This window comes from Huiozyma naganishii, chromosome 1 (genome assembly GCF_000348985.1).
Source record: "Huiozyma naganishii CBS 8797 chromosome 1, complete genome".
Classification (NCBI taxonomy): Eukaryota; Fungi; Ascomycota; class Saccharomycetes; order Saccharomycetales; family Saccharomycetaceae; genus Huiozyma; species Huiozyma naganishii.
Genome location: NC_035922.1, coordinates 987358 through 1002114, shown reverse-complemented (window position 1 = coordinate 1002114; position 14757 = coordinate 987358). Strand labels below are relative to the sequence as shown.

Below are 14757 nucleotides of genomic sequence, written 5' to 3'. Positions count from 1 at the left end.
GTCCCAATCCGATGATGGACTGTGAAACGGGCAACGGCTCCTTCTGGCGACCATTGTTCTCGAGACGGTTCCTCCAGTTCGCGGTAGACTTTCGTTTTAAAAGGGGAATTTTTCAGAAGTTTTGCATTTCGCGTAAAGGAAAAGAAAGAAAAAAACGCGAAAAATCGGAAAATACCTGTTCTGGCGACAGATCTTAAGGCGTCGACAACGGGAAGTTGAGGCGGAAAATCTTGAGTGCGATGCGTTAGCTACGGCAGAGCTCGGTTTCTTGCAGTGGCGGGCGCGTTGAGTAGTATATAAGCTTGTCTTGGTTTCGCAGAGTCCGGGGATGAGGTTTTAAAAACTGCGGGGGCTTGATTGCGTCGAACAGGTCGAAACAATCCGGCTATCTCTATTAACCAATATGTAATGCAGCAAAGCCTTTTCAAGTAGTTAGATCAAGCTTGGTGCAGTGATAGCGAGCGTTTCGGTAATATACCCGAAAAGGTGCCAATATTTGCTGGTTTGTGGAGGTGGCGGTACAGAGAATCGGATCGAGACCTTTTTCATTTCAGGAAAAAGTAGCATCAACCTGATTGTGTCGAACAAAAAACGACGAATGATATAGATTTTGAAACTGAGTCTCTAATAGGTCTATTTTTCATATTTTACTGGGTTGTTGGTTAGCCTCTTAACTCTGAAATTATTCCACCTTTACAGGCTGCTCTATGACAAGTGTAAGATCTTGCAAAATTGGCGCAAAATCATAGAAGGGGCTTCAGATATAATGTTGGAAATATTCTTAACGACGAAGGTTTTATTTTCGGAGTCTAAACCTCGACATTTGCTGTATCCAGTGTTCTTCTACCTAGGGTGCCCTCTTTAGGTTCAATAAACAAATTCTTGTCATATTTATTGTGAGTGAGTTCTTGAAGATCATATAAAGGTTACATACATCATGGGAAAAAAAATACCAGCTTTCTTGAATGTTGGTACATTATTTTGCCTTCTAAAGAGTAGTTTTGAAAATCTGTGATCTGTCTTCACAAAGTTCAAGCTCTACGTTATACAGTACCTTTGGTGGGATATAAAGTTATGATTTATGGCCCTACTAACTTGGGCATTTTTTATCACATATATATATATATATATATATATATATATATATTGTCTGCATGTGTCTATTACTACCTCGTACGTATTGTCTGACCAACTATCTGTCTGTCATCTTGTATTGTTGTTAGTTAGATATATGACAAATAACTAGATTTGGTTTCCAATTTTTGTCTTAAAAGCTGTAAATAGATATATGCCACAAATATCCATTTCAATCAACTTATAAGATAAAATTTCCCAATTTACCACTTGACTTTTTGCGGGAATCTCTCTTTCTATTATTCATGTTCGGTTAAGTCGTTCTTTGTTTTTTGTGTTCACAAAAACCATTTTTTTTGACGTATAGAAGATTTTTGAAGTACAATAAAACTATTGAACTCTCACGATCTTCTCTGTCCTCTCCTTCTTTCTTCATTACATAACATCACCCGCCGTGCAATAAATTCACATCGTACGACAACCAAGCAAACTACTTAAAATGACTTCCACCTACTTCTTCAAGAATTTAACTAGAGCAACGAACTTTGTCACAGCGACATTCGGAACAGTTTTCCAACAGAACAAATCTGCTGCGGCCAAGTTTGACATTGACCAGTACGTTCCGCCCGACAACTGCACTATTTGCAACGGAGAAATCTCCTGGTGCTCCTGCGACCTGCTGATGAAAATCAATAACAATGAGGTTGAGGCCGACGACGCAGTGATGGGATATCTAGAAAGAGATGGAAATGGTCAGATATATAAGACGCAGGAACGGCCAGAAATTGAAGCTGTACATTACCAAAGGGGCACCCTTTATACTTGCCTCTGGCGGTGTAATGAGGAAGTGGGATGAGCGCCGCATGAGAACAAACAGTACTGTCACCCGGCCCTCAGAACCCTCCAAACCGTCTCAGTCCTTCTGGTCTCAATTTGGGCCCACAAGAACCAACTCCGGCGTCACCATCCAAAACAACTGTGAAAGACACTTCAACCGCAAAGGAACCGCCAACCGTCACGGCTCCAAGTTCTGTCTCGGGCTCTACCTGTACCACCCACCCAGCCTCCTCCACCGTTCCAACTCCTGTTTCAGACCCAGTTTACACCACTCGCAAACCAGCATCTGTCACCGTTCGAAGTCCTGCCTCGGACCCTGTTTACACCACCCACAGCTCCTGCATTCACGCTGCGACTGCTCAACCCCCAATTGAGTCAGTAGCATTGAGAAACAGAACCGCCACCTTCCCCCAAATGGTCGGCGGCGACTGGAGTATCCGTGTGCAGTGCGGAGACGGGTGGAGATGGGGCCGAGACTGTTGATGAAGAGCGTTTCCGATGGAAAGCCGCTGGTGCACGTCGCTGGAAGAAGGTCAAGGAGGCGGTACAAAGGGAGAAACGCAAATTCAAGAGCCTGGCGAAACATATAAAGATCGGCTCTTGGGAAGGCAAGAAGCAAAAGGCCAACAATTTTGATAGCAAAGTTGAGAACAGGACGAAGAAGGTATTCAGTAAATTGTTCAAACGAAAAGCTAAATTTGGCGACGCTTCCCCCGCTTAAAGGTGTGGTTTATCTGAGTCCCGTGAGTTCACCACCGCCGCACTCAAAACACTGCCGGTATCTGGTTCGATAGAGATAGTAAGTGGACCCGTTACAAACAGCCACATTGCCTGGATACTCTACAAAACAAAAACAGATATGGTATTTGGTACATGGGAGCTGTGGCGAGTTGACGAAATTTATCCTTGCAGTGCAAACCTGCTATGAAAAAACAGGAGCAGTTGGTCAATGGATTGAAGTGATCCTGGTATCTTCCGAGTACCTTCATAAATAATTGCTATTAGCTAGCAAAAAGATAATATTCTGATTACCGTTTGTAGTTTTTTCTTGGTCTTGATGATCCGGGTTCACCCTGCAAATGGCACCAAGGTGCCTAACGAGGAATAAACCCGCCGAACTTACATATTTGTAATCCAAAGAAAGGTAGAGTAAGCAGCTATAGTGGCGTTGATATAGAGGGTGAAGAAACAGCAAATAAATAAACGCCAAGCTTCGCTACTTGATGCCCTTCACAATGTCCACAGCGAGAGTAACATGTTATCTTCGCGTGTTAAAAGTATTTATTTTCATCCTTTTTTAGAAGATCAGAATCTTACAGCTGGAAGAGAACCAAAACTTCCATAACTCTGCTAGCCATGCTCAATCACAATGGTCTGCTCTAGTTGCTGTAACAGCAAATTGTATTATACTTGGTAACTTTTGAGAAACCAGGCTTTGGTGCACAGCTTGTTCGTTCTGAAGCTTTATCTGTGATAAAGTTAGCTCTGTGCATATTTCAAGTGGGAATTTTCAGCAAACCCGGCTAGAAAAGAGAGAAGAGAAGAGAATGGTATAAGCTATGAACACGACCTTTTTATATATAAATTCAGTACAAATACAATGCTTAACGCTCGTTGAGGTATTTGACGAGTACTAGAATCCACATTATTACTTCGATGGTAACCAAGGTTCCCAACACAGCAACACATACATGGAAGGTCGGATACCAACCAACAGTGGCAAAGGCGAGACCAGTGATTATCCCAGGAACTGTTATCAGCCAGATATTTCAGCTCTTGTGCCGCTTCCGTTGTCTCAACGGTGGGTTCAGTGTCAACATCCCCAGTGTTTTCGTCCCTATTATCGACCTCAGCCCCATAGTCTTGTCAACCCCAAAGGCGAAAGCTCATGTACCCACTATACATTGTCCCAAATATTCCAGAGGTTTCATCCAAACGTGAGCTCATGAAAGAAAAATTGAAGCGCTCTGCCGCAAAGAGATCAGTCCGATTTGCCGACCACCCTACCGTCAATACCCATGAACCACTTATCGTGAATCCAACCGCCTCAATAGTTCCTACAATTAACTTTGACTCAACAGCCCTGTCTAACCCAAGGTCAAACGCTCATATACCCAATGAGCTAGTAACCGCGAGAAAAGAGCCTGCCACCAACCCCAAATTGGTGCGCGAGCACAAATAAAACAACAAATGCCTTGTTCCGGAAGCCTTTTAGGCGCAAACAAATTATAACACAATTCAAATCAACTGTGCATAGTGTTGATGATCTTAGAGAGGACAGCCGGTCAGAGTTCTTATCTGTCTTGGCTAGATATTCTACAATTTTCAAATGTGAAGAAAAAACACGGCGCCAGTACAAGCACGGCCTGCAAAGGTCCGCTAGGTACGATGATTTAATCACGGAGAACATTGACAGCAACCAGTACGATAGATATATAGCAAAGGCTGTGCTCAAACGGATCCATCGGCTGCGTCCTTTGTTTCGACACTAAGTTCATTATCAACATCCCCGGTGTTCTCAGAACGCCTCCGTAATCTAAAAACTCTTTTTGTTACACGGTAAGACCTCAATGACTTACCAACGTGTTTTGTCAGGGCCACTGGGTCATCTCCGTAGCTTTCCGAGTCCACTTTCAGCCCATCGACCTTTCTTGATTGATGAGCGATATATTTTCCAGCTACCTTTCTCAGGGGGGAGAAAGATTCAAAGTCCTCTTGAACTTCTCCCCATATCGACGCTGCCACAGCCATATTTGCACGCAACTGAGCAGTGTCTTTGTCGTCGGTGGGGTTCCCAGTAAGCCAATTGGTAGTTGTTCGGTTTAACTTTTCGATGGCTTCGAAAATATCAAACTTTGAACCGTCCCTTCAAGCAAACACCTTCCCAGCAATATCAAAATCGCATTCCCCGTTTTTGATATTGTTGGGCGGTTTCATTCAATCACGACTTCAAAGTGTCTTTGACTGCCTCTGGGAAGGGGAAGGCAAAGACTTTTTGGACGGCGCTTAAAATTCAGGTTTTAGATATTAGCAACTGTTGTTACTCTCTTTTCGAAGCCCGCCACGAAGAAAAGGATTTACAAGGAAAGTGGGAGAGAGAGGATAAAGTGGGAAACGGCAATTCACGTCTCCTTTTATACTTTTTTCCAAAGACCAGTGGGACGTTTATGCCCCTTTTTTTCTATTTTTTTCTTTATTTCGCTTCATTTTGCCGCCGTCCCCGAAGATCGCTTTACCGAAATGACACGCATTGGACAGCTCGAAGTTCCGTATGCATTGGACCCTGGAGGAAGATTACTGAAACGAGTGTAGTAAGTGGCGTCAATGGATGTCCTCTCCCATCCCCATCTACCCACCGCAATGAGGAACCTGTTCTATTTTCTTTCTCAGACAACTAACCTCGTTCTCAAAACAGCAGTATAGGGTCTACATAAGGACCAATGAGGGGCGGAAGGTATTTGTTTTATTTTCTAAAGGTCTTCCTTTGTACCGTCTTGTATCGCTGAAAAGAAACAATACCTTGTGGGTAGTATGTAAATCGAACGAAACATACGTCGTGACACCCATAAGCTCTTAAAGTATTACATGTGTTTTTTGTAGAGTCCGGTTGATGAACAATATAATTTTATGAAACGTCAAACTCCAGTTTTGAGTTACCCAAAAGAACAGGGAGGGGACCCACAAACATTGGTTTATTAGTGGTTTTTAGAAGAGCTACTCAGCACTTCTGAGAGATGCTGATTTTTTAAAGTAACTATCACAAATAATAGCTAAGGTGAGATTTTTTTCTACATGACTTTTGTTACCTACTTGCATGAGTCTCAACCTTGTGAGACACCTCTTGAAGCAAACAAATAAACTTTGTATCTCGTTAGTCAGTGTCCTTTTTGAATTACAAAAAACTTTTTCAGGTTTATTATCTCACATATCTAAAAACTGAAGTCTATTGTGAGTGAAGAATGTGTGTAAGGACAATTTAACATGCATATTTACGTCAAATAAGTAGTTACAGCATTTAGATTTATTGTGGCTGTTTATCAAAGTGTTCCGAGTTCGGAAGTCTGGTCTTCAAAAATAACCTTGAAAGATGTCGGTGCAGATACCTTCGGGTTTATGTACGTTCCATATAATTTGACCATCCGTATGTCTTGAAAACTTTTCTCGTATGTTGGGCTTATAATATTTTACAATACTGTGTTAATAGGACGATAAGCCACGGGTTCATCCCCAAGGAAAGTTCCACAATCTATCTTTGCAGTTTAGTACTAACATATTTTTATTGTTTATTATTTTTTAGCTGCCCGATAATTTGGATGGTAGAAAACTCTCAAAATTGAGACAACAAAGAATAAACGTAGTCATTCCAAAAACTCATTTGACTGATGTTGAATCATAAAAGTAGGACACTAGACTTTCTGAGTTTTACATGATGTCCTACATTAATAAACTATTATTACAGGAAGATATAAGATTATGCGGGTGAGCGTCAACCCTCTTGATAAAACTACTTAAAAGTCATCAACGGAAAAATCGCTAATGATAAAGTCCCGGAGATACAGAGCCCTGGTATATAGTATGAACAACTCAGGTACCAACATGGTTTGATTACTTTACTAGAGACTTCTCAGAAGTAAATTATTTCTTACCAGCTGTCTATCTTTTCTTCTATCTACTTTAGCTTTATTGATAGTTTTTCACCCTCTTAATCCGAAGTATGCAAAACTCGGCGATGTACAGCAAAGACGTGGTTACTCACTTTACTATATAGACCAAGGACAGCAATAATGCTTACTATTTGGGGAGGTTAAAGCCTTTTCAACATGCAATATGGCGATAGATGAACTTTTCTCTTCACGTTTGTCCTGTCTCTCTTTTACTTTCAGTGGTCTCATTACTTCCCCAAACCAAACATAATTTATACAAGGTTGGAAGGTACTTTGAATTTATTTTACAACCGTACTAAAGCTGCTTTTTGGCTAGGCATACGAAAGGTCCACTACTTTATTTTATTCAATTTCAAGAAAATAATTCTACAGATGACCACTGAAGAGGTTCCCCGAAGGATCTTATGTAGTTGATTTTTTAGGTTAACAGCGCCGTAAATTACACGACAAGTATAATTTATACTTAGTCCTTTTTGTGAGTATTCTTCCATAAGCTTAGTTTTCTCTTTTTCAGCAAGTGAACCAACTGAACCGTGTATCTGATATAATACTTTAGGAGCTCTTTCTTTGCACCTGGGAAACAGTTCAGTGAAATAGTCATTTGAAGGGTTACATCATGTTTTCGGAACTCAGCTTATGTGTTCAAGTAAACAGAACCAAAAACAGGGGTTCGGACTTTTGGTACAGGGAAGGCTGATAAGAAATTTCAGCGATTAAACGATCTGCTCAAGAGTTCAAGAAATATCTTTTAAAAATTTTATTAATAATTGGGTGACACGTACCAAGAACAGTAGCGAGAATGCAGATAGAATCATGATAAGTCAGACGTTAGTGAAAGTAGGGTGTCGGCAAAGGAAAAAAAAACTCAAGATGGGGTACGATTTCTTGTTGAGACAATTAACAAAAAACGGTTATTTCAGATCGCTAAAGGCATTGAACGAGCGAGCTGCGGCACGCCTTCCGGCTAACCCATACACATTCTTAGTACAGGTTTATTGCTGTTTCTGATCAAGGTGCAAAGAAGGAGCTGCAACAGTTAACGTTGAGTGCTTATTAATCGGTGGATACAGCTGCAAATATAAGGGGTGTGACAGATGAAGGCAGGGTAAAACAGAGTTCGGAAAGTTATAAAAGAAATGAGTATAGGATATCTTCCCACGGTTACGATAAGGAATTATCAGAATCTGTCGTGAGAGACACAGTTGTGTAGGTTTAATCATAACAACCAATACTAAAAATAATTACTGACCAACAATGGAAAGCCAATTGGAAATCGTCGATCAATTGAAGAAGACATTAGAGCTTCTTTCAATGCAGAAGTCTGAGGATATTTCGACTGAAAGTTGGGTTAATACGACCTTGTCAAATGACCCAGATCAGTACTACAAAGATTTTGCTCACAAGTACATCGACTTCATCTACGAAAATCCAACAACTTATCACACCATTGAATATGCAGCTAAACTTCTAAAGGATTCTGGATTTACTTACGTCAACGAAAAGGATAACTGGAACGACCATGTTGAGAAGTATGGTAAATATTTCACTGTTAGAAACGGTACCAATCTGGTGGCGTTTGTAATGGGTAAGAACTGGAAACACGTTAACGGTGTTGGTGCCATTGGGACTCACATCGATTCATTGGCTGCCAAGCTGAAGCCTGCTTCCATCAAGGAGAGTGTCGAAGGGTTCCAAACATTGGGTGTTGCCCCATATGGTGGAAGCTTGAACGAATTATGGTTTGACAGAGACCTCGGTTTGGGGGGCCGTGTTCTATATAAGAAGGAGAACTCCAGCAAGATCGAACAGAAACTGGTCGATTCTACCCCTGCACCAATTGCCAGAATTCCAAGTTTGGCACCACACTTTGGGAAGCCTGCTGAAGGTCCTTTCGACAAGGAAGATAAGGCTGTCCCAGTAATGGGTTACTGTCCTATTGAGAACTGTCAACAATGGCAGGCGACCGATGAGGAGAAGAAGTGCCCACTATACGGTAAGCACTCCATGCAAGTGCTAAGATACGTAGCAAAGATGGCCAATATCAAGGTTTCCCAGATTGTTCAACTTGATTTGGATCTGTTTGACGTCCAAAAGGGTGTCATCGGTGGTATCAACAACGACTTCCTGATTGCTCCAAGAATGGATGACAAGCTGTGCAGTTTTGCCGCCCTTTGGTCGTTGGTTGAATTCGCCAAGGATGTCAATCCTGAGGACTTGGATACTTTCTCTGTTCTAGGTTTGTTCGACAACGAGGAGGTCGGTTCTTTGACTAGACAAGGTGCCAGAGGTGGCTTCATGGAAAAGACCATTGAGCGTGCAGTGTTTTACCACTCTGACGAGTTGACACCAAACTGTCTCAGTGCTATGTACTCGAACTCTATCATCCTATCTGCGGATGTCAACCACATGTTCAATCCCAACTTTGCTGAAGTGTATATGAAGAATCACTCTCCAAAGCCAAATGTCGGTGTGACTCTATCCTTGGATCCAAACGCCCACATGGCCACCGATACAGTTGGTCTTGCCTTTGTGGAAGAGCTTGCTCGCAAGAATGGTGACAAGGTGCAGTACTTCCAAATCAAGAACAACTCCAGATCTGGTGGCACTGTTGGCCCATTCCTAGCTGCGCAAACGGGTGCCCGTACCATTGACTTGGGTATCGCCCAGTTGGCCATGCATAGCATCAGAGCCACTACTGGTTGCAAGGATGTTGGTCTCGGCATCAAGTTTTTCCAAGGTTTCTACAAGGAATGGAGATCTGTGTATGACAACTTCGGTGAGTTGTAAGAAGTTTCACCCATGATTTTGTTCTAATCTCTACCCACTGGATGGGAGGGAGCGGAGGTGACTTCAAGAATGATAACACAGGGACTAACTGAACTGTATAGTGATATAAAATAAGTAGAGGGGAAATTTCTCATTGGTACAGCCACGCCACGCCTTGCGCCCTTCCCCAGGTATTTCGGCTTCCAAGTGACAGCACCTATTTTTAGATCCGTAGCAAGACAGAGAGTTACGGACCAAAGCGTGACGTTCTTCCATAGAATTCCCAGAATCCATTGTCGTAACAAGAACCTAGGCGAGGCCTCGAAGGCGCAGCCACCTCCCATCATCTCAAATGGGATTCCTCCTGCGTGTTCTGTTCTCGAGAACCCTCTCCTTCACTTATTTATTTACTTTACCCTTTTCGGAAAAAGATGCGAAAACCAGAGGGTAAAAGGAAACCGACAAGAAAAATCTTACAGGTGGCACACACACACAACACACACACCCCTCCTGCGAACTTGTATCCTATTCGCACCACACGATAAGTATAAGACGGACGTCTGATCTTCCGTGTATTTGGATCCAGAGTAACCCAGTTCCAATAATAAGATAACTGATTTGTCAGTTTAATCTTAAGCTAAGAAAAGAGAGACGTGCAAACCACAAAACGACATCGAGCAATGTGTGGTATCTTTGGCTATTGCAACTTTCTTGTGGAGAAATCGAGAGGCGAAATCTTAGATACGCTAGTGGAAGGTTTGCAGAGACTTGAGTATCGTGGCTACGATTCTACAGGTGTCGCCATCGATGGTGATGAACTGGACTCCACTACGATTATCAAGCAAATTGGTAAAGTGGATGCCTTGAAGGAAGAGATTGCTAAAGTGAACCCGAACAGAGACGTCACATTTGCGTCGCATGTCGGTATTGCCCACACAAGATGGGCTACTCACGGTCAACCAAGACAGGTCAACTGCCACCCTCAACGGTCTGACGCGAACAACGAATTCGTTATCGTTCACAACGGTATCATCACGAACTTCAGAGAGTTGAAAACCCTCTTGACCAACAAGGGATACAAGTTTGAGAGCGAAACAGACACAGAGTGTATTGCCAAGCTTTTCAAACACATTTATGATACGAACACTCAAAACGGTAACGAACTGGACTTCCACGAACTGACCAAACTAGTGCTTTTGGAGTTGGAAGGTTCCTATGGGTTGCTGTGTAGATCCTCTCATTACCCTGACGAGGTCATTGCCACGCGGAAGGGTTCGCCCCTTTTGATCGGTGTGAAGTCCGAAAAGAAACTGAAAATGGACTTTGTGGACGTCGAATTCCCAGATGATACTGAAAACAGACCCGAGACTCCGCTGCGTGGGAACACCCCAACGGGGAGAAATGGTGCGATTTCTGTTACCAGCAACAAGAAGAATCCGAACGCGTTCATCAGTAATAGCCATTCTGATAACGACAATCTTCTTCCAATTGCTGCCAACCATTTTAACCTAAGACACTCTCAGTCGAGGGCCTTCCTATCGGAGGATGGGTCCCCTGCTCCAATGGAGTTCTTCTTGTCCTCTGATGCGTCGTCTGTTATCAAGCACACCAAAAAAGTCCTATTTTTGGAAGATGACGATATTGCGCACATCTACGACGGTGAACTTCACATCCACAGATCGAGAAGGGAAGTAGGAGCCTCCATGACAAGATCCATTCAAACTTTGGAAATGGAGCTAGCTCAAATCATGAAGGGACGTTACAAACATTTCATGCAGAAGGAAATCTACGAGCAACCAGAATCCACCTTCAACACCATGAGAGGGAGAATTGATTTCGAAAATAATAGAATTACACTGGGTGGGCTGAAGGCTTGGTTACCTGCGATTAGAAGAGCGCGGAGACTTATCATGATAGCGTGTGGTACTTCTTATCACTCCTGTTTGGCCACACGCGCTATATTCGAGGAACTGTCCGATATCCCAGTCAGCGTAGAGTTAGCCTCTGACTTTTTGGACAGAAAGTCTCCCGTGTTTAGAGATGACATCTGCATTTTTGTGTCTCAGAGTGGTGAAACCGCGGATACGATGCTTGCCCTGAATTACTGTCTAGAGAGAGGTTCGCTTACAGTTGGTATTGTGAATAGTGTGGGTTCTTCGCTCTCAAGGGCAACGCACTGTGGTGTCCACATAAACGCTGGCCCAGAAATCGGTGTTGCCTCTACAAAGGCCTACACTTCTCAATACATCGCTCTAGTGATGGTCGCACTGTCATTGTCTGATGACAGAGTATCCAAGCTGCAGAGACGAAATGACATAATTCAAGGGTTGAAGCAGATCCCTCAACAAATTAAGAAAGTGCTGGACCTAGAACCAAAGATTAAGAAACTGTGCCAGAATAAATTAAAGAATCAGAAATCTTTGCTGATTTTGGGTAGGGGTTACCAGTTTGCATCCGCTTTGGAGGGTGCCTTAAAGATTAAAGAAATCTCGTATATGCATTCAGAGGGTGTATTGGCTGGGGAGTTGAAGCACGGTGTTTTGGCTTTGGTTGATGAAAACTTGCCAATAATCGCGTTTGGAACGAGGGATTCCTTGTTCCCCAAGGTTGTTTCTTCTATTGAACAGATCACTGCCAGAAAAGGCCATCCAATTATTATTTGCAATGACAACGACGAGGTATGGTCGAAGAAAGCGGAAGGAACGAAATTGGAAACGTTGAATGTTCCCCAGACTGTTGACTGCCTACAAGGTTTGTTGAACATTGTTCCTCTGCAGTTGATATCGTACAGACTGGCTGTGGATAAGGGGATCGATGTCGATTTCCCAAGAAACCTGGCTAAGTCGGTCACTGTCGAATAGTCTGCGACGATAGCAATGAATATATCGTTACAACATTTTTTTGCTAGGAACCTTAACATAAACTAATTTTATCCCCTTCTTGAAACAAGTATGCAACGAGAATTTAAGAGAAGTTTCTGCTCATGCACACAACTGATCTTGAGTTTCAATAATAAGTTATATACTCACAAGATACAGCGGGCTTTCTGATTGCTGGACAAAAAACAGTAGGCTACTCAATAATGTACTGTTATTCCCGAGAAAGTGGGAGCCTGAAATTCCTTAGCAGGGTGAGATTTTAAAGAACCACTCTGGAGATTAACCACCTTTGCAAAGGATTTCATTTGCATTCTGGGGTTATATGCATTACATATTATAATTAACTCCCTTCTCTAGTCTGTAAGTTGTTCATGAGGTGATGCTATCTCTTCCATACTAGATGAGTGCATCTGGTGTTCCACATCAAAGATATTCTCTTTGACAGGGACCCATTATATCACACCTGTCTTGAAATACACTATCACTTGCCAAGCCATTTGTAAATCCTTATCTTACGTGAGAGCGAGTAAATCGTTGGGGCAGACTCCGGTATACACGTGAATATTCGTTTTTGTAACATTCAGCTTTTAGTGGTTTAACAAAAAACATGGTGCATGAGCATTAGATAATGGGAAGATATCCCCTTCGGTAATAGAGAACGGAAATGATGCCACGCCCCAACGATGCTACAGACAGGACTCGATATTTGACGATTGAAGACCTCCCTCAAGATCTGTGGAATTTGATAGTGCGCGATCTTGATTTTGAGGACTCGAAAAGTTTGTGTGTTTGTAGCAAAAAGCTATACAAGAAAATGTGTGATCCCAGTATCTGGAAAACGCAAAGCTACAACCATTTTCTATCGTATGAATTGACTGAGGATATATTGAGCCTACATGGCCCCGAGAGCTTCGATGAAAGGTTGCAACAGGTCCAGAAAGATAACAATTGGCACAACTTTTTCGTCTCTAGAGTTTCCTCTGAATCCATATTGTGTGACTACCTGTTCGACTGCAGCTTGAGACATACAGTTCACGAGACATATTGGAATTGTCTAAAAAACGTACCAGACCGTAATATAAGCCACGGATTTCTTATAAATACCCTGAAACAGTTCATTGAAGAGGAATTTAATAAAATGTCCCGTGGAATGTTTTCTCACTTCGACTCTATTAAACTGGCGCAAGATATGGCACAAAGTATTCGTCACCAACAACTGTTTTCATACATCAAAAAACAACTCGAGAAAACCACTGCAACAACTGTTAGGGATATCCTTGAAGACCGCCAAGATAATGAATACGTGGACAGCGAGGAACTGCTTTTGTTGATGTCAACTATGGACCCGGCATTTGAGAATCTACTCCCCTATAGGAAACGAATGTATAAAATGTTAAACAGAGCCATGGATAGTATTTTCGAGAGAACTTCAAACAAATTCATTCCCTTTACCATATTAGCAGCTGCAGAAAAGCTTTTCAGTATTTTCGACACATCGCCATCTAACGGACATTTGGAAAGTTTAATGCTGCCTAGAGTCTATGCTCATGAAGCTCCTGCCCACCCTGACTTGCTTTTTTCGATTCTTCAAAAGATTTGTATGGACAGGGGGTATTTGACAAGAATGGGGTTTGGCTGCTTAATATTTGATTGGCGTTCGGAGCGATATTACTACATATCGTCTGGAGATAATATTACTCTTGAAACAGAAAGTAGCCTACGAACCAGGCCCTTTAACAATACAACGGAAGTCCAGCAGGAGCCTTTAAGCGCTCTTGCCATAATGCACCGCTTCTATGAGCAATTTTTCTTACACCGTACTTCTTCTTTTTGGCATGAGAGAGATAGACGATTATCAGACCAGGAAAACATTATGCTGAGATATCGGGTCAGCAAGGGTCCCATTCCAGATGGTAATGTAGAACACTTTAGGAAAAGTTTTAGCCGGGCTCTACTAATAAAAGAATTTGTTGCCGATTCTTCGCAGGATAATCAGGCAATTATAAACTCTTGTTTACAAGATATCAGCGACAGTACAATGAAGTTATTTCCGATGGATCTTGCGTACGTAAAAGATCTAACTGGATTCGAACCCCCTCAGTACAAGCTCAAGTATGACGAATGGCTGTCTCGCCGGTATCCGTTATCCATCTCAAACTTTAAAGAAGGATCAGATCTAATAGGGAAATTCATGTTAACAAGAGATGATAGATTGGGCTGTATTGCAGGGGTCACCAGAGTAATGGGATCTGATGATTTGCATATCACTCTTTTTGATAGTATGGGTGACTATATTGTAGACGGCTTGTCCTTTCTGAAAAGTTTTGAATGGGATGAAGATGTCATCGCCGAGTTTCTAGAAACTTCAATACCAAGGGGCACAGTGGGATTGATATTTCATTCCATTGATTGGGAAAAACGTAAGCTGGGCTTGAACCTCAGAGCTTTGCGCGCCATTGCATCTAGAGGCGGACTTTAATGTTTCAAATCTCCGTAGAACTGTACATGTATACACACACCGACCCAAACAACCGTTC

At 42.3% G+C, this 14757-nt stretch overlaps 4 protein-coding genes across 4 annotated transcripts; all 4 read left to right on the top strand.

Moving 5' to 3' along the window:
- Positions 1-1817: 1817 nt before the first annotated feature.
- KNAG0A06530 (uncharacterized protein) lies at positions 1818-2285 on the top strand (the record flags this gene model as incomplete). Its single annotated transcript, XM_022610885.1, has 1 exon — positions 1818-2285. The coding sequence occupies one exon, from the start codon at positions 1818-1820 to the stop codon at positions 2283-2285; it is 468 nt and encodes a 155-aa protein (XP_022462556.1).
- A 5544-nt stretch (positions 2286-7829) lies between these two features.
- Positions 7830-9362, top strand: APE1 (metalloaminopeptidase APE1; the record flags this gene model as incomplete). Its single annotated transcript, XM_022610874.1, has 1 exon — positions 7830-9362. The coding sequence occupies one exon, from the start codon at positions 7830-7832 to the stop codon at positions 9360-9362; it is 1533 nt and encodes a 510-aa protein (XP_022462555.1).
- A 659-nt stretch (positions 9363-10021) lies between these two features.
- On the top strand, positions 10022-12202 carry GFA1 (glutamine--fructose-6-phosphate transaminase (isomerizing) GFA1; the record flags this gene model as incomplete). The annotated part of the gene is made up of 1 exon (XM_022610863.1): positions 10022-12202. One exon carries the CDS (start codon positions 10022-10024, stop codon positions 12200-12202), a length of 2181 nt encoding a protein of 726 aa, XP_022462554.1.
- Positions 12203-12884: 682 nt separating this feature from the next.
- MDM30 (SCF ubiquitin ligase complex subunit MDM30) lies at positions 12885-14699 on the top strand (the record flags this gene model as incomplete). The annotated part of the gene is made up of 1 exon (XM_022610852.1): positions 12885-14699. One exon carries the CDS (start codon positions 12885-12887, stop codon positions 14697-14699), a length of 1815 nt encoding a protein of 604 aa, XP_022462553.1.
- Between the last annotated feature and the right edge of the window lie 58 nt (positions 14700-14757).